General features: G+C 53.4%; 1 protein-coding gene across 3 annotated transcripts in view; it reads left to right on the top strand.

Moving 5' to 3' along the window:
* Positions 1-22717, top strand: part of SGSM1 (small G protein signaling modulator 1) — a 31317-nt gene extending 8600 nt beyond the window's left edge. Inside the window, exons 3-26 of one of the 3 annotated variants that reach the window (XM_058816916.1) lie at positions 489-564; positions 4723-4885; positions 5648-5800; positions 6262-6329; positions 6468-6613; positions 7020-7151; positions 7623-7747; positions 9061-9128; positions 10209-10372; positions 10710-10839; positions 12140-12310; positions 13130-13268; positions 13515-13579; positions 14014-14159; positions 15076-15204; positions 16061-16243; positions 17833-17904; positions 18416-18997; positions 19693-19817; positions 20950-21032; positions 21231-21340; positions 21561-21657; positions 22009-22176; positions 22457-22717. In XM_058816916.1, the coding sequence (XP_058672899.1) occupies positions 489-564; positions 4723-4885; positions 5648-5800; positions 6262-6329; positions 6468-6613; positions 7020-7151; positions 7623-7747; positions 9061-9128; positions 10209-10372; positions 10710-10839; positions 12140-12310; positions 13130-13268; positions 13515-13579; positions 14014-14159; positions 15076-15204; positions 16061-16243; positions 17833-17904; positions 18416-18997; positions 19693-19817; positions 20950-21032; positions 21231-21340; positions 21561-21657; positions 22009-22176; positions 22457-22545 (3384 nt within the window). In that variant the 3' untranslated portion in view covers positions 22546-22717. The remainder of the gene's footprint in view (positions 1-488; positions 565-4722; positions 4886-5647; positions 5801-6261; positions 6330-6467; positions 6614-7019; positions 7152-7622; positions 7748-9060; positions 9129-10208; positions 10373-10709; positions 10840-12139; positions 12311-13129; positions 13269-13514; positions 13580-14013; positions 14160-15075; positions 15205-16060; positions 16244-17832; positions 17905-18415; positions 18998-19692; positions 19818-20949; positions 21033-21230; positions 21341-21560; positions 21658-22008; positions 22177-22456) is intronic. The other 2 variants (XM_058816917.1, XM_058816918.1) reach the window with 2 other exon arrangements.
* The last annotated feature ends 2386 nt before the right edge of the window (positions 22718-25103 follow it).

Here is a 25103-nt window from a genome sequence, read left to right as displayed (position 1 = left end):
AGTGCCAGCTGTGAGGCAGGGAGGGCACAGCTGCTGGCACTGCCCTGCAGATGGGGTTCCTGGGCACAGCTGGTGCCAGGTAATCACTGAGTTAGGCATTGATGGAGGGCTGCAGTGATTTGGGACAGCTGTGTCACAGGGAATTTGTCAAAGAGAATAAGAGAACAGAACAATGCTGTGAAAACCTTAAATATGAGATTTGGGTAGCTTTATTAGGTGATTTTTATCTAAGTGATGCTCAGTTCCCTCAGTTAATCCTCAGCTCGTCGTTTTCCTACAATGATTTCTGTGAATTTTCTCAGAAATGAAAAGCCCCCTTTTTTTATACCTTTTTGAAGAGGTGGTGATGCTCAGCAGGCAGAGCTGCATCAATCCTGTGTGAGCTCTCCTGTGCCATTGGGATAACCTGGGAGCAGAGGGGGCTCCTGTGCACCCACCCCACTGCAGGCTGAAATTCCATGTTTTCCCTGACTGCCTCTGTCCTACAGGTGAAGCAGATCATGGAGGAGGCTGTGACGAGGAAGTTTGTGCATGAGGACAGCAGCCACATCATCTCCTTCTGTGGTGAGTCTCCTGTGCTGGCCTGCGCTGGGGTTTTGGTGCTGTGCCTCTCCTGGGAGCCCACCCCAGCTCCAGGACCATGGGTTGGGGGAATGGGGAGTGCCAGAGGATGGATTGTTCTGGCAGAGGTCACAATCCCTGAGTTCTTTGTGCTCAAAATATACAGGGGTGTGTGAAAAGAGGGAGGGATGCTGGCAGTGAGGAAGGACTAGAAACAGTATTTTATTTTTAAATTCCCTTGAGAATTGATCTAGCTGAAAGTCTGTCAAGTCCAAGTCTTTTCTTTGCTGTTATGGAGCAGGAGTTTATGGAAAGGTGTGACAGTGATCACAGGGATCTCAGGATGAGGATTTGACTCCATGTTTCAGAAGGCTTGATTTATTATTTTATGATATATATTACATTAAAACTATACTAAAAGAATAGAAGAAAGGATTTCCTCAGCAGGTTAGCTAAGAATAGAATAAGAAGGAATGATAACAAAGGTTTGTAGCTTGGTCTCTCTGTCTGAGCCAGCTGGGCTGTGATTGGCCATTAATTAGAAACAACTAACATGAATAATCAAAGATCCACCTGTTGCATTCCACAGCAGCAGATAATCAATGTTTACATTCTGTTCCTGAGGCCTCTCAGCTTGTCAGGAGGAAAAATCCTAAGGAAAGGATTTTTCATAAAAGATGTCTGCGACAGAAAGGAGCCTGGGCTTCCTCCTTTCCTGCTGGGCCCTCACACCAAAGGCACCCAGGATCCTGTTCCCAGCCCCTGTGTGGCTTTGAAAGATCAGAGCAGACCTCCAGGTGTGACTCATTCCCTGCTTTTGTGTGCAGCACGAGGCTCCTCAAGCTGCCATTATTTATAGACAGGGAGCTGAGGCGTCCATGCACCAAGGGCTCCTTGCTCCCTTCTGCCCTCCTAAGATGCTGCTGCATTTCCCTGCTTCCTGCTGTCCCCCTCCTGCTGCAATGGAGCATCTCCATCCTCCACCTTCCCCAGTGCTGTGGCTCTCCAGGAGCTGGGTGAGCTCATAAATAACCTGTCTCCCTGCCAAGCAGAGCATGCTGCACGCCTGGAGCTGCCCTTTTCCCTGGAGAGAGCTGCCTTCCCTTCTCTTCCCTTCCCAGCAGTGCAGCACAAAGCCCAGGGATGGAGCCAGGGAAGGGCAGCAGCCCCCGTGGTGCTGGCAGGGGGGGTTTGGAGCACACAAACAGGAGCTGGCATCTGTCACACCCAGGCTGCCCTGGGAGGCTGATGGGGAGCCCAGGGTTTGGTGCCCACGTCAGCCAGGGCTGCTCAGCCCCAGGGGTTTGGATCATGTCACAGCTCTGGGCAGCTCAGGAATATTTTCAGTGAGAGCTGCCCCTTAGCTGGGTGTAGCTGATGCACCACAGATTATATCCTGGCTCTGCTGTAAGTTATATCCTGAGGGGTGAAGAGAATCTCTTCGCAGTGGTGGCAAAACTGAGCTCCAAAGCTCATCCTATTTAAAAGTCCTGCCATCACCCCTGGATTTAGTGGAGCATGGGGAGGGTTTTTCCTGTGGAAGCTGCACATTTCCCTGCAGTTTGCCAGCAGGAGAGGTGCTTTGCAAGGGTTCAGATCTGGCGCTGGGAACAGATGCTGCTGACAGCTCTGTCTTGGTGCTCTGTGCCAGGGGCCTGGCAGGAGCTGGGATGTGCTGCCTGTGACCTGAGCACAGTGAGAGAGCACCAGTGCTCCCATTTGTCTGCTGGGAATTTGGAATGGAACTGGTGGCACTGGGAGCTCCCTTTTTGGGAGTGCAGCAGGAGCAGCCCTGGCTGCTCATCCCCCATGGATACCTGAGCTTTCAGCACCAACCTGAGCTGTGCACTCAAATGGGCATCTCTAGGTGCAGTCCCAGGCAGGTGGGGCTGTTTGTCACTGGTATTTCAGCCATGGAGCATAGGACAAATGAGGGAGGTGTTGGATTTTCTGGCAAAGCCATGGAGCATTTTGAGATTTATTTTATTTGTGGCTGCACATAATCCTGGGGCAGCTGAAGCCCTCTGGGCTTTGGGAGGGCTTGTGCAGGGCCTGGTTTCAAAGCCAGATGTCCATGCAGTGGTTGCTGGGGGTCAGCAGGGCTGGGCTGGCCCAAATCTGTTGTTCTGCCAGCACAGGCTGTGCCTCATCCCCCCTCGGATGCTGCTGCTGCTGGGCACTGAGCTCAGGCATGGATCAGGGCAGGAAAATGAGCCTCTCCCAGCCTGGGAGCTGCTGAGATGGGCTGCAGGAATGCCGTTTTCCAGGTCTCCATGGAGTTGTTGAGCTGCAGGGAATTGTGCCTCTCCAGGCAGGAGGGGAAGCAGCATCCATCCAGGCTCAGCTCAGCAGCGCTGGCTTCCCGGGGAGGAGGGAGCAGAACTTGTCCTTGTCACACCCGGATCAAGGGCCTGAGGATGTGGGTCTGTGGGATTTTCCAGGGCTTTGATCAGCCTGTTTAATCAGCCTGTGTTTGGCACCAGACATCCATCCTGAGCCATCCCAGGGGGCTTTGGGAATGAGCTGCTGGCTGAGCCTGTGCTGTGTGTGCCTTTCTGTGGAGTCATGGCTCATTCCTGGGATCCTGGCAGGGCAGGGAAGGAGTCTGGGGCTGTCTGGGCACTCACTGGGGTTTGGTGAGAGCCTCTGGGCACAGTTCAGGACCTGGAGTCAGGCACAGCCTTCCACAGGGGCTTAATGAGTCCCCATGTCCCCCAAAGCCAGAGCTGCTGGTGCTGCCTGTGGTTTATCCCCTGGGTCTTTGTTCCTTTCAGCTTTTCAGAAAATGTTTGTATGAACATTGAGGTTTTTTGGGGAAAGTTGCCCCATTTCTTGTGCTGCTTTAGAAACCTTCAGGGTGCCTGTCCTTGCTCCTGAGCTTTCTCCTCCTGACTTGCACCATCCCAGCAGAGGGAGTGAAACCTCCTGTTCCAGCTGGGCCCATCCCTCAGACTGGGCTGAAGGGAAAACATCAGGGAGATGCTGGTTTCTCCACAATCCACAAGAAACCACAAAAAAAAAAAAAAAAAAAAACCCCACAAAAAGAAGAGTGTCAGCCTGTTTGCCCTCCTGCCTGGAGGAGCTGTAGTGCTTGTTGTTAATTCCCATGTGGGGTAGGATTACAATTTCCTGAAGCCAAGGTGAGGATGTCTCTGCCTTCAGATTTACTGTCTGAGGAGTTTTAGGAGCTTCCATCCATGGAAGTGTTCAAGGACAGGTTGGATAGGGCTTAGAGCAACCTGGTCTAGTAGGAGTGCTCCTGATGAACAGTCCCTTTCTGGATTCCTTGTAATCCCCTCAGATCCTGGGTGAGCTGTGAGGTCTCCACACAACCTTCTCTTCCCCAGGCTGAGCAGCCCCACCTCTCTCAGCCTGACTCCATAGGGAAGGTGCTCCAGTGATCCCCAGATTGGCCCAGTTGGGTAGAGCATGGTGGTACCAAAGCCAAGATTCTGTGGTGCTATAACTGTGTGTTCCATTGATGAGCCAACCCCTCAAAGAGCTGGACTGAGTGACCCCTGTGGCTCCTTCCAAGTGGGAATATCCTGATCCTGAGGCCCCGTGCTCTCTCAGCCTGACTCCATAGGGAAGGTGCTCCACTGATCCCCAGGTTGGCTCGGTTGGGTGGAGCACAGCGCTACTAAAGCCAAGATTGCATTGTGCTATAACTCTGTGTTCCATTGATGGGCCAATCCCTCAAAGAGCTGGACTGGCTCTTTCCAGCTGGGAATAATCTGATCCTGAGGCCTGTGCTCTCTCAGCCTGACTCCATAGGGAAGGTGCTCCAGTGACCCCGAGGTTGGCTGGGTTGGGTAGAGCACAGCGCTACTAAAGCCAAGATTGCTGTAACTCTGTGTGCTCCATTGATGGGCCAGTCCCTCAAAGAGCTGGATTGGGTGACCCCTGTGGCTCTTTCCAGCTGGGAATATCCTGATCCTGAGACCTGTGCTCTCTCAGCCTGACTCCATAGGGAAGGTGCTCCAGTGACCCTGAGGTTGGCTCAGTTGGGTAGAGCATGGTGCTGCCAAAGCCAAGATTGCGTGGTGCTATAACCGTGTGTGTTCCATTGATGGGCCAATCCCTCAAAGAGCTGGACTGGGTGAGCCCTGTGGCTCCTTCCAGCTGGGAATACCCTGATCCTGAGGCCTGTGCTCTCTGCAGCCGCTGTGGAATGCTGTGTGCTGTTCGGGCTGAAGCGGAGGGCGGCCGGCTTCCTGCGCAGCAACAAGATCGCAGCGCTCTTCATGAAGGTGGGCAAGAGCTTCCCCCTGGCAGAGGAGCTCTGCAGGAAGGTGCAGGACCTGGAGCAGCTCATTGAGAACGCGTAAGGCACCAGCGTGGCTGCCAGTCCTCCCTGCTCACTTGGGTTTTGGGGTGGGAGGTGTGGTTGGGGTCCAGCTTGAGCCTTGACAGGAGGAATTGCTCCTTCAGTCTTCTCCCCTGGGTTTTTTATATCTTGACCAAACTGGTTGGTGTTTTAGGAGACTGGGTTGTGGTTTAAGCAGGGATGGACAAGTTTTAAGTCTCTCTGCCTCTGCTCTGGTGCTTCAGGGAGAGCTGAGCATGATGCTCCTGAGCTGTCAGAGTTGATGGACCAGTTCACCAAGCTGTCAGAGTTTATGGACCAGTTCACCAAGCTGGAACCACGTTTGGCCTTTCTCAGTGTGCAGGGACTCAAAGCTGCAGTAATTCAGCTGCTGTTTGGGAGAGGATTACTCATCCTTGGACAATTAGCAGGGAGATGGATGGAGCAGTTACCTGCGGGCAGGAATTTTAAGCTGTCCTAAGATGAGCTGTTCTGCCTGTGAGCTCAGCCGTGGAAATGTGTGTGGGCTGTGCTGAGGGAGAGCAGAGTTCTGGGCTTGTCTTTACAGTGGGGAACTGAAGTGGTGATGTGGTTTCAAATGCAGGTGTGGCCCCTCTGGAGCAGGGGATGGGATTGGGACAGGAAGCACCTCCAGATCTCTGTCCCAGGCAATTCCCCAGCCAACACAGCCAACACCCCCAAACCCCTGATGGCAGGAGTGCTCCCTCAGAGTTCAGGGGTGAGCCTGTGGTGTCGTTGTCTGTTGTCTTGTGCCTAAAGGAGGAACCAGGCCCAGGGGGTCCCGGAGAACGTGCGCAAGGTGCCCAAGCTGCCCAACCTGTCTCCTCAGGCCATCCGGCACCTCTGGATCCGCACAGCCCTCTTCGAAAAGGTCCTGGATAAAATTGTGCACTACCTGGTGGAGAACAGCAGGTGAGCACTGGCACTGCCCACCCCTGTCCTGCCCATGGCACTGGGGGTGTTGCTGGCTGAGGAACACCTGTATCCACATGGGACAGGGAAATCCCTGCGTGGCACAGGCCAGGTGTGTCACTCAGTGGGACTCTGATGGATGCCCTGCTGCTGATAACCCCTGTGCACTCCCTAAAATACAGATAGGATTGTCTGTATGAATGAATGAATTATTGTCAGGGCTGCATTGTCCTTGTCTTCTGGGATCTGCATGCTCAGGGACAGGTTAGTTAGGAGATGCTGATGCTTGCAATGTGCTGCAGGAGGGTTGCTGCTCCCCAGGAATTTCTCAGCCTGTTTAGGGCTTCTTGCCCTCTCCCCATCAAGGGGTGATACAGAAAGAGAAGGACATGGTGAGGATTTAAACCACTGTCTATAACTTCGCAGTGCTCCAGCATTCTGCTGTCCTTTATTTCTTCTAGTAAGTACTATGAGAAGGAAGCTCTCCTGATGGATCCTGTGGATGGGCCAATTCTGGCATCCTTGTTGGGTAACACTTGCTTTACTTGCTTTTCCTCCTTGCTTTCCAAGCCCATGCTCCCAAATCTGCAATCTGCAGATGCGGGAGGTGACCACAGCTGTGGGATCAAGGATGGTTCCCTTATGTTTGGGGTGTTCCTCTCCACAGTGGGGCCCTGTGCACTGGAATACACCAAGATGAAGACGGCTGACCACTTCTGGACAGACCCCTCTGCAGATGAGCTGGTCCAGAGGCACAGGATCCACAGCTCCCACTGCCGCCAGGACTCGCCCACCAAGCGCCCGGCGCTCTGTGTGAGTGGGGGAAAAACCTCTCTGCTCCTCACACATCCACACATCTGGGCTCCCTTTGCTTGGAAAGGCCTGTGGAGCCAAAGTCTTTGAGGCAGAGGTGCTGGGGATGTGGCCCGTGGAGAGCAGAGGTGTGCCAGCCTCTCCTGGCACTGCCTGCCAGAGTCTGTGTCCCTGGGATCATCATGTATGAACAGAAAGCTGAATCTGCTCTGTGCATTGCAAGCAAAATTCACTCCTGGGGCTTCTCTGAGCTTGGACCGAGTCAGGAATCCCCTTAGAGGACCTTGGGGGAAAGATTTCTAGTAGTGACTCTCATAAGTGAGGAGGGAGTGAGGTTCAAAAGAAGCTTTTGGGAAGCCAGAGGGTGTGTGTGCTCACCTCACATTTGTGAGTGTGTCTCTTGCAGATTCAGAAAAGGCATTCCAGTGGCAGCATGGATGACAGGCCATCCCTGTCTGCCAGGGACTACGTGGAGTCCCTGCACCAGAACTCCCGAGCCACGCTCCTGTACGGCAAGAACAACGTCCTGGTGCAGCCGGTGAGTCCTGCTGGGCTTGGGAACACTGCTCTGCCCATCAGCACCTTGTTCTGTCTCAAACTGCTCTTGGATGCAGAAAAGCACATTTTCCATCTGGGAAAGCAGTGAGTGGGCTGTGTTTGTGGAGGTTTTGGTGGTGGAAGAGCTCTGCTCCAGCCTGGGGGGAAACACAGGCTCCTCTCCTTGCCACCAAACTCTTTCTTCTGTCCCCTCCTGCTTCTTGTAGTCAAATAAATGAAGTGCAAACTGCTTTTAGGTGGAGCTATTAGGTTTTCCTTGCTGGGAAATTGCTCTCAGCCCTTTTCCAAGGCCTTGAGGTGTCCTGGAGCCTGTGCTAGGAGGTTTTCCAGGGACACAGTGGGTTCCTCCCTGTTAGTGACGGGGTGGGCAGGGCTGTGTGAGGGGCCACAGCTGGGCTCCAGGGCTTTGTGCTGCTTCCAGCTCGGTGTGCCACTGTGTTTCTCCTCCCAGAGAGATGACATGGAGGCAATCCCAGGGTACCTGTCCCTTCACCAGACTGCTGACATCATGGCACTGAAGTGGACCCCCAACCAGCTGATGAATGGCTCCGTGGGGGACCTGGACTATGAGAAGAGGTGACTGGGGTGGGGGGAAGTGTTCCCCTGGGTCAGAGTTTGCATCTGGGATGCAGAACCCATCACTGCTTTCCCAGAGAAACACTTGAGCCTGTAATGGAAGGAGGCAGGGAGAGGGTGGCAGGAGGTGGAGTGAGGAGTGTCTGTGCTGGGAAGTGCTCAGACAGGGAGTGGGGCTTGTTCCAAAACACACACAGTGGTTTTGTTTGTTGCCCCGGGGGATTCTTTTGAGGGGAATGCTTTCCCTCCCTCCCATCACACTGGGCTGCCAGGTTTCTCCTGGCTCCAGGAAAATGGGAGTGTTTAGGACACTGATGTAGTGTCCTAAACTAGAGTGGAGATCTTCTTCAGCAGAACTTCGTCTCAGTTTCATTCATTTTCAGTTGTAGTTTTTTGTTTACTTGTGTACTTCTCATCTCCCCTTTCTTCTTGGCCCCTGGGCCGTCCAGTTAAGCCTGGTACCCTCCCCTAAAATCTGTTTCCATCTCTACACTCCTTTTCTGAGTTCTTGCCTTGGGCATCAGCCTAAGCTCTAAAAATTCCCAGTGTCAAGACGTGACCAAGGAGGAGAGGAGGCAGATGGCACAGTGAGTATGACTGCACAGGGAGTCACTCCTGCACACCTTCCTGTCCTTCACGAGCTGTTTTTAATGCTATTTAAGAACTATTTTTACAAAGTGGCAGATGCTGCTGTTGCTCAGAATCTGGAAATTTGCTTTGTTGCAAAGAAGTGGGATGTGATTGAGTGCTGACACCCTTGGACAGCAGTGCTGGGCTCTCCACAGGAATGAAGCCCTGCCTCTCTGCTCTCTCTGGTGGCCACCAGCTCTCCAGCATGTTCTAGATCTGCTCAGACACCTCGAGGTGCCTGTGCTGAGGCAGTTCTTGAACAGACCAAACTTGTTGTGAGCTCTGAAAAACCCCACAAATTGTGAGGGTTTATTTCCCCTCCGTGGGGCAGAGCAGCAGCCCAGGCTGCTCCTGAGGGGTTCTTGGGATACCCAGAGGAGAGTGCTCAGCTCTGCAGGGCTCCAGCCCCTCCCTGCAGTTGCCAGGATCCATGGGCACATTTCCTGTGTCAGAGAAACCACCCAGGGCAGGCAGGACAGGACTGAGCTGAGGTGGCAGGGACGGTTCCTGGCTCTGGAGGCACGTTGTCACTCATCAGGCTGGCATCACTGCTCTGGGATCCCATCCTTTCTGTGGCTTTGGCTGCTGCCAGGGGGTGAGGAGCAGGGTTTGAAGCTGCTGTGAGCAGCAGCAGAGCCTCTCACACCCTGGAGGCTCAGAGCTTCCCTGTCCCTCTGTTGCAGCGTGTACTGGGACTATGCCATGACCATTCGCCTGGAGGAGATCGTGTACCTGCACTGCCACCAGCAGGGTAAGGCCACACCTGGGGCTGCTGGGGGCTCTGGCACCTGGCACTTGATTCCTTACCCCTGGGACACAGTTCTGCTGAGGCTCCAGGGCAGTTCCCAGAGTTCTGGGTGGTCACTGTGATTTAAGTGCTTCTAGAAGATTCTTTCGCCAGCTCCTGGCTGTGGTGTGTCACAGATGTGTTTTATGAAAAATCCTTTCCTTAGGATTTTTTCTCCTGAGAAGCCTCAGAAACAAAATATAAACAATAATTATCTGCTGCTGTAAAATGCAGCAAGTAGATCTGTGATTGGTCTCATGTGGTTGTTTCTAATTAATGGCCAGTCACAGTCCAACTTTCCAAACTGTCTCAGTCAGTCACAAGCCTCTGTTATCATTCCTTTTCTATTCTTAGCTAACCTTCTAATAAAATCCTCTTTTCTATTCTTTTAGTATAGTTTTAATATAATATATATCATTAAATGATAAATCAAACCTTCTGAAACATGGAGTCAACATTCTCATCTCTTCCCTCATTCTAAAACCTCTGTGAACACCGTCACAGTGGTGCTTGGCTGGGAGTGCTCCAAGGGAGTGATCCCAGCAAGCCTTTTCCAGGGTCTGTTTCATCATGGAGTTAGAGAAGAATCCACACAAGGAAGAAATCATTCCCTGAGCTTTCCAGTGTTCACGGGGGTCTGAGGATGAGGGAAGAGATGAGGATCTGACTCCATGTTTCAGAAGGCTTGATTTATTATTTTATGATATATATTATATTAAAACTATACTAAAAGAATAGAAGAAAGCTAGCCTTCTGATGAAATCCTAAGAATAGAAAAAGAATGATGACAATGGCTTGTGACTGACCGAGACAGTCAGGACAGCTGGGCTGTGATCGGCCATTAATTAGAAACAACCACATGAGACCAATCACAGATGCACCTGTTGCATTCCACAGCAGCAGATAACCATTGTTCACATTTTGTTCCTGAGGCCTCTCAGCTTCTGAGGAGGAAAAATCCTAAGGAAAGGATTTTTCAGACAATACCATGGCTGCACCGTTTCCCTCACTGATGGCTGTGTGTGCTCTCGCTGTTGCCAGCAGTAGACAGCGGTGGCACGGTGGTCCTGGTGAGCCAGGATGGCATCCAGAGGCCACCTCTGCGTTTCCCCCGTGGAGGACACCTGCTGCAGTTCTTGTCCTGCCTGGAGAATGGCCTCCTGCCCCACGGGCAGCTGGACCCACCCCTCTGGTCACAGCGGGGAAAGGTGGGTGCCTCTCCCTGCTGGGGTTCCCTCTGCCTGGCATTAGTGGCTGCTGTGGTTTAAATGATCCCCTCCCCAAAATTAATACATTCAATTAATATTAAAATGTGGTGGTTGGGTTTAGCTCATGCCAAGCTAAACAGACCTTTCTGGAAAGCTGTGGGAGGGTTGTCCATGAGGGTTTGGCTCTCTGGGCTGTACTTACACTTACGGATTCACCTGCCACTGGAAACTTGATCCAGGGGCTGCTCCAGCCCAGGGAATGTGCAGATATAGCAAAGCAGGTGGGGCAGGAGCTTGGGAAGGGAGTGGCTGGTGAAGGGCAGGTTCTGCTCCCCAGGGAAAGGTGTTCCCCAAACTGAAGAAGAGAAGCCCCCAGGGCTCCTCCGAGTCCGCGTCCGACAAGGAGGATGATGAAGCCACGGATTATGTCTTCAGGATCATCTACCCTGGGACTCAGACAGAGTTTGGTGAGTGCAGGGCAGCCTTTGGAGGGGCTGGACGAGCTGGGACATGGCACTGGTGGGCACAAGGCAAACTGGGAGGGAGTTCCGGGGAGGGGCTCTGCTTGTGCCACTGCTGCCTGATTTAATCGTCATCATTTAAATCAGGCACCCTGGGAGGATGGGAGACCCTGGCACAGAGAGCAGCCAGGTGTGGCTGCCCCATCCCTGGAAGGGTCCAAGTCCAGGCTGGAGGGGGCTTGAAGCAACCTGGGATCATGGAAGGTGTCCCTACCCATGGCAAGGGGTAGAACTAAATAATCTCTACATTCCCTTCCAACCCAGTCATTCCATGAGTCTATGTTTTGTTTTTGTTTGGTTTTTTGGATTTTATTTTTTGTTTGTTTTGTTTTGTTTTTTGTTTTTTGGGGTTTTTTTGTTGTTGTAACTTCCACTTGCTACTGAGTGCTTTGTTTCTTACCTGCACAACAGCATTAATGGTCAGCAAAACCTCCTCTTAATAACACCCACATAATATCAGTAAAAACGTTCTCTTTGGTCACTTGGGGGCCACCTTCTGCCATCACAAGCCCCCAGGGCTGATTCTTCTCTTGCTGCCCCCAGGCTGCAGTAAATCCAGTGATGTTCCCTCAGTGTGGCTCCTGCAGCACAGAGGGGAGGTCCCAGCACCCTGCTCTGCCTTCAGTCCCTAACTCGAGGGAGGGGATGCTGCTGCATTCTCCAGAGCAGAAATGTCTGGTGGTGAATGATCTGAACCTGGCTGAAATGTCTGTACATTTGTCCTCACTCTTCTGTGAAGTGCCAAAAACTGTTTTCTGACCATCATCATAGGTGACTTTAGAAGTGGGAGAGAACGAGTTTTATATGGAAGACTTGTGGAGTGTGCTTTTGAAAAGCTATGAAATGGGATGGAAACCTTTTTCCTACATTTTGGAGGCTATGAGGGAGAAATTACATCCGCTGTGACTCCTCCATAACGTCAGTTGAGATTATACTTGGTTGTCCCTGCCTTCAGCTGACTAACACAATTCAGTGAGTCAGATAAAAACCTGATTGGGGCTAAAACAGCAGATAGAGATGTGCCTTTCTGTGGCTGCCTTTTGATGCACCCCTTAAAATTCCATGCTGGGGGCCACAATTTCTGGGAAATGAATTTGCTGCCACCTCCTCAGCTGGCATCATCACAGCCGGTGCTGTTCCTGTGCACCTCCTCAGCCAGGGGTGGAACTGCATCATCCTCTCTTCTCCGCAGATTCTCCCTTTCTCCCCTTTCACTGGTGCCTTTGTCCTCTCTCTGTGTCTCTAGTTGCCATTAATGGTGCTTTTCACCCACTCCTTGCACCTGTGACTGCTGGGAGAGGGAAGATCATGAAGATTCCAGCTGGAAGCAAGATGGTGGTGATGCCCAAATGGTGTCTGAGTGTCCCTGGCAGATCCCGAGCTCTCCGTGCTGCTCTGGGCACCTCCTGGCATCAGTGTAATGAGCTCTTGGTTGGGTCTGGTGCTCAGCTCACCTGTGTTGTCACTTGGGAGCTCCTGCAGAGCTGTCCCTGTCACTGACCCATCAGCTCAGTGGGAGGGGAATTATTCTGTGGGAATAATTCAGTATTTTTCCTGCCAATGTAATTTATTCCTTATCACAAGCAGGGAGAGCCAGTGAGACCAAAGGAGAGCAAGGACCCAGAAAATGAAATTTCTACCACAATTTAATTTCCAAGGAGGAGTAAAATGGATTATTCCTCATGGCCTGGGCTGTGTGTGGGTGGTACCTGGGCAGGACTCAAGGCCTTTGCAGCAGCACTTTGAGTTTAAGCAGGGATTAACAAGTGACAACATGCAGAGCTCCTGCTGTGCCTCTCAACTTCTTCATCCAAGTCTTCATCTCCTCTCTTGTGATTTGGATGCTCCCTTCTTTCCCTGAACTTTTGATGGGATGGGCCTTTTCCCTTCCAGTAATCCACTCTTCCTGGGACAGCAGCTGATTTCAATCCTGTTTTTCTCTCTGGAGCCTCTGCGCTGGGTGTTAGGTTTCTGCCTTGGTCAGCACGAAGCAGTTTAAGATCAGCTTTCTGAATTAGCTGGTTAATTGGCAATGGTTCTCTCTCATCAGTGCTCTTTGTTCCCTTTCTCCTGAGCTCACCAGTGCTGTGATTCCCTGTGGTGGCTCCTGCTTGGTTGCTGGAGCCTCCTTGGCAAGAGCGGGGTGCTGCGTTTGCCAATGAAAGCTCTCTCTCTAGCTCCCTGACTGCAGGGCAGTGCCAGGCTGTAGCTGACACTCCTCTCTGCCCTCCTGCAGTGCCCCAGGACCTGATGGACGCTCCGGGGGCTGTCCTGCCCCCCATGTGGCAGCCCAGCACCCGCAAATCCTCCTGCTCCTCCTGCTCCCAGAGCGGCTCCTCCGACGGGGGCCCGGCCAACGGCTGCAGCCACGAGAGGTACGAGGGCACAGGGGCACAGCAGAGCCATGGCAGGGTCACTGGGATGTGGCTGAGCCTTGTCCCTGCATCTGGGACACATCAGCTGTTCCACAGCCTAGCAGCAGGAATTGCTGCTCTGAACCCGGTCAGCGTCCCTGGTGAATCCCTGCAGGCAAAGCTGGATCAGTGGGATCAAAGCCAGGCTGAGGAGGGGATGCACAGGAGCATCTTCTGCCCTCACATCCTGGGTGTTTCTCTTGGCAGAGCTCCACTGAAGCTGCTGTGCGACAACATGAAGTACCAGATCCTGTCCCGGGCTTTCTATGGATGTGAGTAGTTGTCACACCCCCGCTGCTGCCTTGGGATGTGTGACAGGATAAGGGATGGGGTCCTGGGCTGGGAGTGGTGCTGGGGGAGCTGGCAGTGGCTGGGATGTGTGACAGGATAAGGGATGAGGTCCTGGCTGCTGCCTTGGGATGTGTGACAGGATAAGGGATGGGGTCCTGGGCTGGGAGTGGTGCTGGGGGAGCTGGGACCATCCTGCTGCACCTGCTCAGGGTGGGGAGCAAACAGCTGGGCCCTGACTCTCAGCCTTGAGCCCCATGAGCAGCAGCACTGGGGGTACAAGATGAGGACCTGTCCTGGTAGAATCCCTGCTCCAAGGGCTGGATGTGGCTGGGTAAAGGTGTCCTTGCTTTCTCCTGCTCTTCATCCTCGTGTTTCCTGGAGTTGCACAGCTGAAGGTGTGGTGTTCCTGCTGCAGGGTTGGCCTACTGCAGACACCTGTCCACGGTGAGGACCCACCTGTCAGCACTGGTGAACCACAACATCGTGTCCCCCGATGTCCCCTGCAGCGCCAGCGCGGGGCTCACCGTGGACATCTGGCACAGATACCTGCAGGACAGCTCGGTAGGGCCATGCCCTGGGGACACAGGGCAGTGCCACTGGAGTGGGTGTAGCACGGGGAGGTGGTGGAACACGTCAAGGAGCTCCTCAAGGAGGGAAGTCAGCCAGGCTGTCCCATGCACAGAGCCTGAGGCTCCTAATCCTTGGCATGTGAGGGTGAGGAGCGAGCACTGCTCTTCTTCAGGTGCTTCTGCTCAGAGCCTGCCTGCAGCAGTGTCTGTCACACAGGTGCTGCTGTCCTGAGTGGGGTCCTGATGTGCTGCCAGCTCAGGGCACAGCAGTGGTGCTTTGGTGACTTTGTGGGCCACTCTTTGGTGTGGAGAGACAAAATGTCCACCCACAGCCTCTAGCTCTGCTTAAGCCCAGGCAGGGGTTTGAGAGATCATGGGCAGTGAGGCTGGGAACTCTCTAACCAGAGACTAGACAGAGCTAAAGAATAAAATAGGGATTTATCAGAAGGCCTCAATGGATACACTTGGGCAGCACAAGAGCCCAGCCAGGGCTACACCCAAGATGAACCAAAATGGTCACAAAATGCACAACCGCTCACGGGGTCTCTCACTTTTATCAGTTTGGCTTAATTTGCATATTGGAGTTCATTGTCCAGTTACAGCTTTAGCCCATGAGGCCCCGTCCTTGTTTTTCTCTCTTTAGCCCACGTTGTTCGTGCTCTTGGGCTTGAGATTTGGATCATTTGTCCTTGGTCCCCAGCTAGAGCAGGAATTGTTTTGTCTCCCTACTCTGTAAAAAGAGCTCACCGTCCCCTAATGTGAAGCTCAGAACTGCACACCAAAGCAGCACAGAACCTGAAAAACACAAAAGCTGCAACCTGAGGCATCCCTTGTGGTGCTGATGGGTGGCACAGCCAGGCTGGGGACACTTGGCTGTGTCTATGCCCTGACCCAGGCTCTTCCCACAGAGTTACGAGGACCAGGAGCTGCTGCGGCTGATCTACTACGGAGGGATCCAGCACGAGATCAGGAAGGCTGTGTGGCCCTTCCTGCTGGGCCATTACCAGTTTGGGATGACAGAGGCAGAGAGGAAGGAGGTTGGTGAGGCTGTGCTTGCAGCTCAGTGTGCTCACTGGTCCTGCCCAGTGGAGGGGTCTGTGAGCAGAGGTCTGTTAGCTCCATGGAAGATGGTTTGGAGTAGGGGTGGGGAGGAAGAGCATGTTCCTGGCTCTAAAGGGCTGTGAAGCATGGCCCTGGGCTTCCTGGCTCTGTTTTCCAGCATGGAAGAAGGCTTAGCACACTCCTGTGAGCCCACTAAGCCTCATGTCCATCTGGGCTATAGGTAGGAGTGGGACAAACCCTTGCATCAGCTGGAATTGATAGGGCCACACTTGTCAGTGACCTGTGCAACTCCTCATGTTCAGTGCCTTGTGCACCTTGGGAGGGCAGGGAGGAGATGGGTGGGCGTTTTTCCATCCAAATTTCACCACATTTTGTGCAGGGTTAGGGTGGCTGTGTCCCACAAGTTCACACAAATGTGCACCGCCCTGCATGGGGCACAGGGTTTGGGGCTCTCCAGGGACAACCATTGCAGAGTTTGGGCTGGTTTGGGGCTCTCCAGGCACAGCCATCACACAGGAGGGGCTGGTTTGGGTCTCTCCAGACACAGTCATCACACAGGAGGGGCTGGTTTGCGTCTCTCCAGGCACAGCCATCACACAGGAGGGGCTGGTTTGGGTCTCTCCAGGCACAGCCATCACACAGGAGGGGCTGGTTTGGGGCTCTCCAGGCACAGCCATCGTACAGGAGGGGCTGGTTTGGGGCTCTCCAGGCACAGCCATTGCACAGTTGGGGCTGGTTTGGGTCTCTCCAGGCACAGCCATCACGCAGGAGGGGCTGGTTTGGGGCTCTCCAGGCACAGCCATGGCCATGCCCTGTCCCCCTGTGTGCCAGGCTGACGAGCAGACCCGGGCATGCTACGAGCACACCATGGCAGAGTGGCTGGGCTGCGAGGCCATCGTCCGGCAGCGCGAGAAGGAGTCGCACGCCGCAGCCCTGGCCAAGTGCTCCTCGGGGGCCAGCCTGGACTCCCACATCCAGAGGATGATGCACAGGGACTCCACCATCAGCAACGAGGTGAGGGCTTGGGCAGTGCCCACCCAGAGTCCCTGTGGGGTGCACACACAGGTGCTGCCCATGACCTGTGCCCATCCGTGTGTCTTGTGTTCTGTGGAAATGAAATACTCAGGATTAGCTCCATGGAAGATGGTTTGGAGTAGGGGTGAGGAGGAAGAGCATGGCACTAAGGGGCTGTGAAGCAGGGCACTGGGCTTCCTAGCTTCCTTTTCCAGCATGGAAGAAGCCTCGGCACACCCTCAGTACGCTGCACCTTGGGACTGGCTTTTAGCAATACAGTGAGGAATGAGATCCATAGCCCAGACCAAAGGGTGTGGAGGAAAAAGCCTGTGAAAGGAAAGGCAGTCCTGGGAACAGTCCAGGGAGTGTTTCCATGAGTTTTTTACTTGGAGGAGAAGAGCCCAGCATGGCAGAGCATTCCCTGGCCTCGGGCTGCTGGCCCAGAGGGGAGGTGAGCACTGGAGATTGGATCTGCTTCCCTCTGGGAAGTTTATGTGGGTGCTTTGAAAAAGAGATGAGCTCAGCCCCAGTCCTGCAGGCTGTGTGTGTGCCCAGAGAGGGAGAGATGCAGGGAAGACAGGTCTGAGCCAGGGGCAGGGTGGAACTGGATGATGCAGCTCTGAGGTGCTGCTCCATTGGCTGAAGCCCTGGGAATCATTCCCATCCCCTCAGCGTCTCCACCGTGGCTCTTCCTTTGGACCCACGTGTGGGAAGGGAGCTGGCAGAGTGAACACACGAAAAGTTCCCCTCTTTTCCCATCTCAACCTGAAATTTCCTGTTTTAAGTGCTCCCATGGTAATGGAGGAAAACTGTCGCCCTTCCTTTCCCCACCAGAGCCCTGCCCAGCAAACACCCACAATACAAGGGTGGGGACAAGTGCTGTTCTGAATGTGCTGTATTTTCTTAAAATCCTGTTGTTTGTGTGTGATGTCATGGCCATGCCTTGCACCTCTGCTCAGTTCAGGGGAGGACTTGCTCTCATTGTGGGCTGGTTGTTCAGAGGGGCCCCACAGAGCCAGGCTGGTGCCTACAAAGCCCAGCCCTTCCCTCTGTGCTTCAGCTGGAAGCCAGAACAGGCTGCTCATGACTTTGAGAGGAGCTGCTTCCACTGAGTCTGGCTTAAGACATCAATATTTGTCCTTGAAGAAAAGGAAAAAAAGCATGAATATGCTTGGACAGAGTGTTTTATAGCCTGACTTCATCGTTTATGTAAACGGAGCTGGGCTGAGCTGCATTGCTGCCAAATTAGGACAGAGATTTGTAGAAATTCTCACTCCAGGGAGGCAGCGTGACCTCCGTGCAGGCCAGAGGAAAGCAGCTCCTTCAGACCCAGCACACAGCACTTGAACAAGTGCACTGACCTGAGAAAGCTTTGCCTTTGTCACCTCCCCAGCAGTGTCAGGGGCTGAGGCAGCGCACTGTGCTGGGTGATGCAGCACCGTGGATGTGACAGGCAAATCATGGGGCGGATATTCACTGGGTGCATTTCTGCTTGTTCTTCACCTGCAGAAGTGCCAGCTCTGCTTGAGTTCCCTCACCCTGACCCCTTTTATCTTCTTTTGTTTCTCATTTTTCCCTGTCCCCTGCAGTCCTCGCAGAGCTGCAGCTCCGGCCGGCAGAACCACGCCCGGCTACAGAGCGACTCCAGCTCCAGCACCCAGGTGAGCACTTTGTCCCTCCATTCCTTGTCCCCATGGCTCTGCCTTGGCTTGGGCTGACCCCTCACCACAACCACAGCGATTTCTGGCAAACAGAACCAGTGTTGGAAGAGGTAAATGAGTCCCCAACCTGCTTTGGGGGTGTCAGTTGCTAGTGTCAGATCTGGGCTTTGCTTGGGATGTTCAGTGTTCACTTGCCAGCTCTGCCCTGTGGCCTCACACCTGAAGGTTCATGGCTGTTCCCTCTGTTCATGCCCAGGTGTTTAATTTTAACACCTGTTGCAATTTCTGCCCATTATATAATGCCAAGCAAAGCAAAGTCCTTTGGAGCAGGGATTTGGAGTTGTGCAAACGACCGAGCACTGATTCAAATCCAGGCAGAAGAAGCTAAAGAGGGATTTTCCTCCCTCTCCACTGCTGGGAACACAGGCACTATGAGTACACAGCACTTGGGGGTGTAGTGCCCATGTTCCCAACATTTCCTGAATGCCTAGGATGTCTTCCCACTTTGCAGGTGTTTGAATCTGTGGATGAGGTGGAACAGACTGAAGTAGATTCTCAGCTGGAAGATGGCAAACAAAGCAAGATCCCCAATGGGACAGTCCCCAATGGCATGTGTTCCCCTGATTCTGGGCACCCCTCTTCCCAAAACTTCTCCATCACATCGGGGTTCTCAGAGCGCAGCTTCAGCAACGAGGACAGTGCCCTGGAAACCACCAAATCCTCATCCAGCTCCCAGGGAAAGGTGGCTGGCTCCGACCTGCCAGCCCCACCAGACACGGATGGTGTCCAGCAGGAGAAGCTGCAGGGCCAAGACAGCCTGGAAGGGGAATTTCCCCCTGGTGGAAGCGTGGATTTTGTCCCCATGGGTGAGGGCTCGGCGGGGCTCCTGCGTGACAGTGACACTGTGGCCCTGACTGTGGTGGAGAGCTGGGCAGACAGCGAGGCTGAGAAGCAGAGCCTGGTGGAGAGTGAGGACAACCTGTCTGAGGAGCCAGAGATGGAGAGTCTGTACCCACAGCTGGACTCTCTGACTGTGACTGATCTGACCAGCACTGAACCAGCTGCGCTCTCCTCCACGGGGGTCACCTACTCTGTAAGTACACACCTGGCATGGGGGGTTCCTTCCTGGCTGCCTCCAGGACCCCAGAGCAGTTTGGGGTGGGAAGGGCCCTCTGGAGATCATCCCCTGCCAAGGGAGGGTCACCTGAGGTAGGTGACACAGGATTGTGTCCAGGTGGGTTTGGGGTGTCTCCAGAAAGGGAAGTTCCATGCACTCCCTGGGCAGCTGTTCCAGGGCTCTTCCACCTGGAAGGGAAGAAGTTTTTTTTCATGTTGAGGTGGAACTTTTGTTTCAGTTTATGGCCATTGCTCCTTGTCCTGTCACTTGGTACCACTGAAAAGAGTCGGGCACTCTCCTTTTGGCACATGATTTGAGATGTTTGTGTGGATTTATGAGATTTCCTCTCAGTCTTCTCTAGACTGGCCAAGCCCAGCTCCTGCAGTCTCTCCTCATCAGAGAGATACTTTAAACCCCAAATAATCTCTCTGGCAGCTCCTTGTCTTTCTTGAGCTGTGGAGCCCAGAACTAAGCACTACACTGCAGATGTGCCTCACCGGGGCTGAGGGAGGGGCAGGATTTACCTGCATTTGCCCTGTGCTGATCCCACAATTGGGCATAGAGGGGCTCCCACCCTCCACCCAAACTCTGCCCTGTCTCTCCACTGCCCTTACAGCTCTCTCCCTGCTTTTTACTGGAAAATAAATCAACTCTGCTCTTGTTTTGGGCAGCCAGAGCTGCTGGACATGTACACGGTGAACCTGCACCGCATTGAGAAGGACGTGCAGCGCTGTGACCGCAACTACTGGTACTTCACCCCTGCCAACCTGGAGAAGCTCCGCAACGTCATGTGCAGGTGGGGGCTCTGGGGGCTTCCTGGGGTTCACCTGCAGGCTGGAGCCTTAAACTGTGCTGTGGTTATGGAGTTTTGCTCCTTGCCTTCCTCCCCTCATCACCCAGCACTGGGGTCACAGCTCCAAGGATGTGGCGGTTCCCAGACCGAGGTGTCCGGCTGTCCATCCCCATCACTGCTGTGTCCTGGGGTTTTGGACAAGGCAGGGGCTCCCTGGGCTGCCCAGGAACCAGGGCAGCCCACCTGCTTCCTGCAGCATGCCTGGCAAATGTTTTAATGAGGATCAGCCCACAGAACTGTAGTGCTAATGAGAAAGTGCCTGAAGCGCCGGGATGGTTTGTGCCTGCCCAAAATCCCAGGAGAAAGCCAGACCTGGGTGCATTTCTGAGTCCTTGTGACTCAGAGCTTGCCTAGTGACACTCACAGGCTCAGACCAGCTCCTGCTTCACAGGCAGCAAAGGCTAAAATATTATTACTCATCTTGCAAACATGAGGAGAAGCTGCTGTTCCATCAGTGCTGTCACTTCACCCGACAGCCAGAGCTGGAGATCTCTGCTGAGATTAGACCTTCAGCACAGCACATTTTGGAAAACCAGTGGGCAGGATGGAAAAGATCCTTCCCTTGTGCCAGCAGCAGATCTGAGTCCTCTCTGAACACATTTTGCCTTGCTACCAAAAAAGGGAAGATATCCCTGCAGGGCTGGGTGCTTCCTGGGATGCTGGGCATGGGAAGGGGAGGCAGGCAGTGTCTGCAGGGAGAACCAAGGGGATCAATGGAGGGAGAAGGATGAGAATGAGAGATGAACAAGTTCTATCAGACTCTGCCCTTTAACCAGTGACCCCACTGTGCTGTGCTTTGCCATTTCGCTTTTCCCTGTGCTGATTTGCCCTGCAATGGCTATGGCACAGGCCTGGACTGACCCTGGATGTGGCCATGGCACAGTCCTGGATCAATACCCTGCCATGCATGCCTTACCTGGGAGGCACCACAAGAATTGAATCATTTGCAGCACAGGGATGTCAGAATGAACAGGTGTGACTTACCCCAGCATCCTGGGAAGGGAGACGGGGCACAAAGGAGGTGGCAGGTTGTGGCACTCAGGTCCCAGATCACCTCTCCTTCTCTCTCACACAGCTACATCTGGCAGCACATTGAGATTGGCTACGTGCAGGGCATGTGTGACCTGCTGGCCCCTCTCCTGGTCATCCTGGATGATGGTGAGTGGGTGGCTCTGCTTTTCCTGTCCCTCTATGGGGATCTGTGGGAGGATGTACCAGGTGGGTGGTGGGCCCTTCGTGCCTGGAGGTGTGGAGCAGGATCCTGTTTGTCCCAGGAGCCCACCCTGGGGCCAGGCTGGACTTTCTGGAGGGATGTTGCTGCTGCAGCCCTGCAGTGATTCTCTCCTCCCTGCACAGAGGCTTTGGCCTTCAGCTGCTTCACTGAGCTGATGAAGAGGATGAACCAGAACTTCCCCCACGGAGGAGCCATGGACACCCACTTTGCCAACATGAGGTCGCTGATCCAGGTGGGAGCTCCTGGCATGGGGATGGCAGCTCCTCATAACCAGGGGGGAAAGCTGGTCCTGGAGGGGCTGAGGTGGGGGTTCAGTGCTGGGGAGCAGGAGGGGCAGCAGGGGCTGGAGCAGTGCGTGCCAGGGTGGGAGGGAGGAGCTGGTGCAGTAGGAGAGCAAGAGGGATGGTTGGTGCCTTGTGCATTCCTGAGTTTCCTTTTGCTTTTCTTGACAGATTCTGGACTCTGAGCTCTTTGAGCTGATGCACCAGAATGGGGATTACACTCATTTCTACTTCTGCTACCGATGGTTTCTCCTGGACTTCAAGAGAGGTGTGTGCTGAGACCACCCAAGGGTGGGACAGGGTCTGCTTCCAGCCTTCTCAGCAGGTTTAAACTTTAATTCCTTTTCACTTTTCCCTGGTTTATGTCTGGCTGATTGTTCTGTCTAGATACAGAACCTGTTGTTCCAGAGCTGCTGCTGAACTTTTCCATGAGTGTGTCCTGGGGCTGTGTCACCTGCTGCTGGGCAGAATATTTCTCCTTACAGATGACTGACTTTGCTTCCAGCTGGAGCAGGTTCCTGTGGGAAGGAAGCACCCAGTGTGTCTCCCCAGCGCTGCTGTGAGCTCTGTGAGCCAGGGTGGGGTGAGTGGAGTGGTAACTGCTGTTCTCTGCTCACAGAGCTGGTGTATGACGATGTCTTTGCTGTCTGGGAGACCATCTGGGCTGCTGCTCACGTCTCCTCTGCTCACTACGTGCTCTTCATAGCCCTGGCCCTGGTGGAGATGTACCGGGACATCATCCTGGAGAACAACATGGATTTTACAGACATCATCAAGTTTTTCAATGGTACAGCTCGTGCTGTGTTGGGCTGAGGTTGGGGCAGCTGCTCAGGTGTGGGAATGTTTGACACCCAGAGCTCTGAGGGGTCTGGTGGGGCTGGAATCCACCTGCTCTCCTCAGCCTAGATGTGTTGGAGGGAGCTGAGGTTTGGGCTGGTTCAGGATGGCTCTCCAGAGCCAGGTGTCCCTGCCAGGGGAGGTTGGGAATGTGGCAGCAGAGGGATAACAGAATGAAGAGCTGGGGGCTGGGGGCTGCTCTGCTCTGACCTGTCTGGTTTGTGTTGTAGAAATGGCCGAGCGCCACAACACCAAGCAGATCCTGAAGCTGGCTCGGGACCTGGTGTATAAAGTGCAGACTCTGATTGAGAACAAATGAAGGACCTGGAGCAGACGAGGCACCCAAAGAGCCAGGACTCCCCTCCGAGGCTCCCTCCCTTCTCCTGTCTCTCCAAGTGCCACCCCTGTGGGACTCAGGTGGTGGGACATGTGCTGCTATGTGAGCTGGGAGTCCCCTGGGCTCAGCACAGGCCCAGGCTCAGACCTTCTGCAGTGACTCAACCAAAGATCCGTCCAGGTGTGTTCCTGTGCCTGGAGCAGGACCAGGCAGTGGCTTCCTGGCCTCGGAGCAGCTGCTGTGGCCACCAGAACTGCCCAGGCATTGCCACATCCCAGGGTGGAGCTCGATGGCTGGGGGAGCAGAGCTTGGTGGCACAGAGGGAGAGCTGATTCCTTGGAAAGCTGCTTCCTTGGGCAGCCCTTCCCTGTGGGGTGGGAAGGCAGCCAGCCCTGCGAGCCTGGGCAGCACAGGGATGCTGCCAGTGCTCAGCTTCTCACCAACACAATGAGTTCTGCCAGTAATGGGGGGACTTTGATCACAGAAATTGCTCTTTTGATCTTGTCCCTCAGTGCATTGCTTCCCCTTCAGTATTTTCTTTTTTTAGGGCTCTGTTTTCTCCCTGGGATTTTACATTGTTCCTACAATATCTGAGCACACAAGAGATTCGTGTCTGGATGGATTTTCAGAACAGCTCCAAATTCAGTGTTGGGGTTATTTTTCAAAATCCAGCCTCTGTAATGTTCTCTGAACACTGGGAAATCTGGTCCTGACCTCCTCTGGGAACTCCAGGCTGGAGGTTTTCTTACCTGCCTTACTTTAGCTGCTTGTGCTAGGAGTCTGGTCTCTTGTTGTTCCTCTGAGCTCTTGTGAGGGAAGGGCTCCTCAGAAGGCAAGACAGAGCTCCTATTATCCTGACTTTCCCTCTGACAGCTTCAGGGCTGGCTGTTGAGTCCCCTAAACCCACTGAGCATCTCCAGTTAGGTCTTGGTGGGCTTTTCCCACAGGCCTGTGAGAGGAAAATAGCCCAAGGTCCCTGAGTGGGCTTTGCTTTGGGAAGATGCCCTTGTGTGCAGGCCACTTTTCCTGCACAGCCTGGAGCCCAGTGCATGAAGTGCCTCTCCAGCTGCTGTGTCCCACACAGGCTGCCCTGCAGAGGCTTCGGAGTCATTTTTCAACTCAGGTAAAAACAATACAGGAAAAGGAGAGGGGTGGGTGGGTGGATGGAGGGTCCAGCCCAGCCAGGAGGGCAGTGCTGGGCTGGAGCTCTCTCTCTGAGGGTACTTTCTCTCAAGTTTTGCTGCAAACTTTTGTGTTCCCCTTGGTGCAACGTGTGCTGTGTGTGTGCTCTCCTCTGGCCCTGCTCCTGCCTTGCTGCTGGAGTGCTCCCACAGGAGGGAAAGGGGCCCTTCCTCCCTCCTCCTGTGCATCATCTGTCTGTGCTGGTTTGTGTTGGCTCGTGGCACGTGTCAGATGTTGCTGGCAGAAAAAAGGTGGTTGTCAGCCTGCACAGGACAAAAACTGCTGCTTCAGGGAAGGGCTGAGCAGCCTGGTGGAGTGGTTTGCTGTTTCTGAGCAAATCAGCAATTTCTGTGTTCTGGGACAGGGAGGTCACAGCTGGAAAAGGCAGTGGCACTGCTTGAACCCTTTGGGGAAGGGGCAGAGGGAGAGCAATGTGCAGCCCTTCACTCCTCATAATCCCACCAATCTGGGAAATTCCCTGAAGCAGTGAAACTCCAAAGGGTGCTGGGCTGCAGTAGCACAGGAAACAAAGAGCTTGAGATCTGCCAGTTCCTGTGAGAATCTTTCATTTTTCCACCAAGCAGAGTGAAAAGCTCTTGTCCTCCCTCCTTCCAGGCTGCTCCTGCTCCCTCAGGGCTCTAGGACAGATCTGTCACCTGTCTAGAGGAAATGGAAAGAGTCTGTTCTCCCTTTCCTGAGGGCCAGGGTCACCTTAAACACCACCTGACCAAGCAACATTGCTGACACTAAACCTTTCAAGCTTCTTTCCTTGGTTTTTAAACAAAAACAGCCAAGAAGTTCTGCACAATATTTGCTGTCTGTATTAACTGAGAGTGTCTTTGGGCCGCTCAATAGCAGTGTTTTTTTGAATAATTTCTTGGGGGGGAAGGGAAAAAAAGTATTTATTTATTGATTGTACCTGACTGTGTGTCCTTGTGTGCTGTGTGAGTGCGCGCTGTTGTGCAAATGGAGATAGAAATTTTCAATGTTATTTACGATATCTTGTAAATGTTTACCAGAGAATTGTGTCTATATATAATATATATACAGAATAGAGAGAAAATATGTCAACTAAGTGGGTTATTTTTTGAGGAGGGGGGGGTGTGGGGTGAGAAATCTTTTGCTTCTAAGAACTGTGTGGTTTCTATAGCACTTATTCCATGATGTGCCAATCTGTCACTGTCCCTGTGCTGGGAGAGTTGTTCTGGTGGGGCAACAGGAAGCTCAGAGCAGAGTCATCATCACAACCTCACTTTGGCTTCATCTTGGTTCTGGCTTTAAGATGGGACAAAAAGAAGAAAAAAAAAATCGGGAAAAATAATTTTAAACCGCTTTGTTTCAGCTGTATTGCTGGGCAA

Source organism: Ammospiza caudacuta, chromosome 18 (genome assembly GCF_027887145.1).
Source record: "Ammospiza caudacuta isolate bAmmCau1 chromosome 18, bAmmCau1.pri, whole genome shotgun sequence".
NCBI lineage: Eukaryota > Metazoa > Chordata > Aves > Passeriformes > Passerellidae > Ammospiza > Ammospiza caudacuta.
This window is presented reverse-complemented; position numbering and strand designations above follow the sequence as displayed.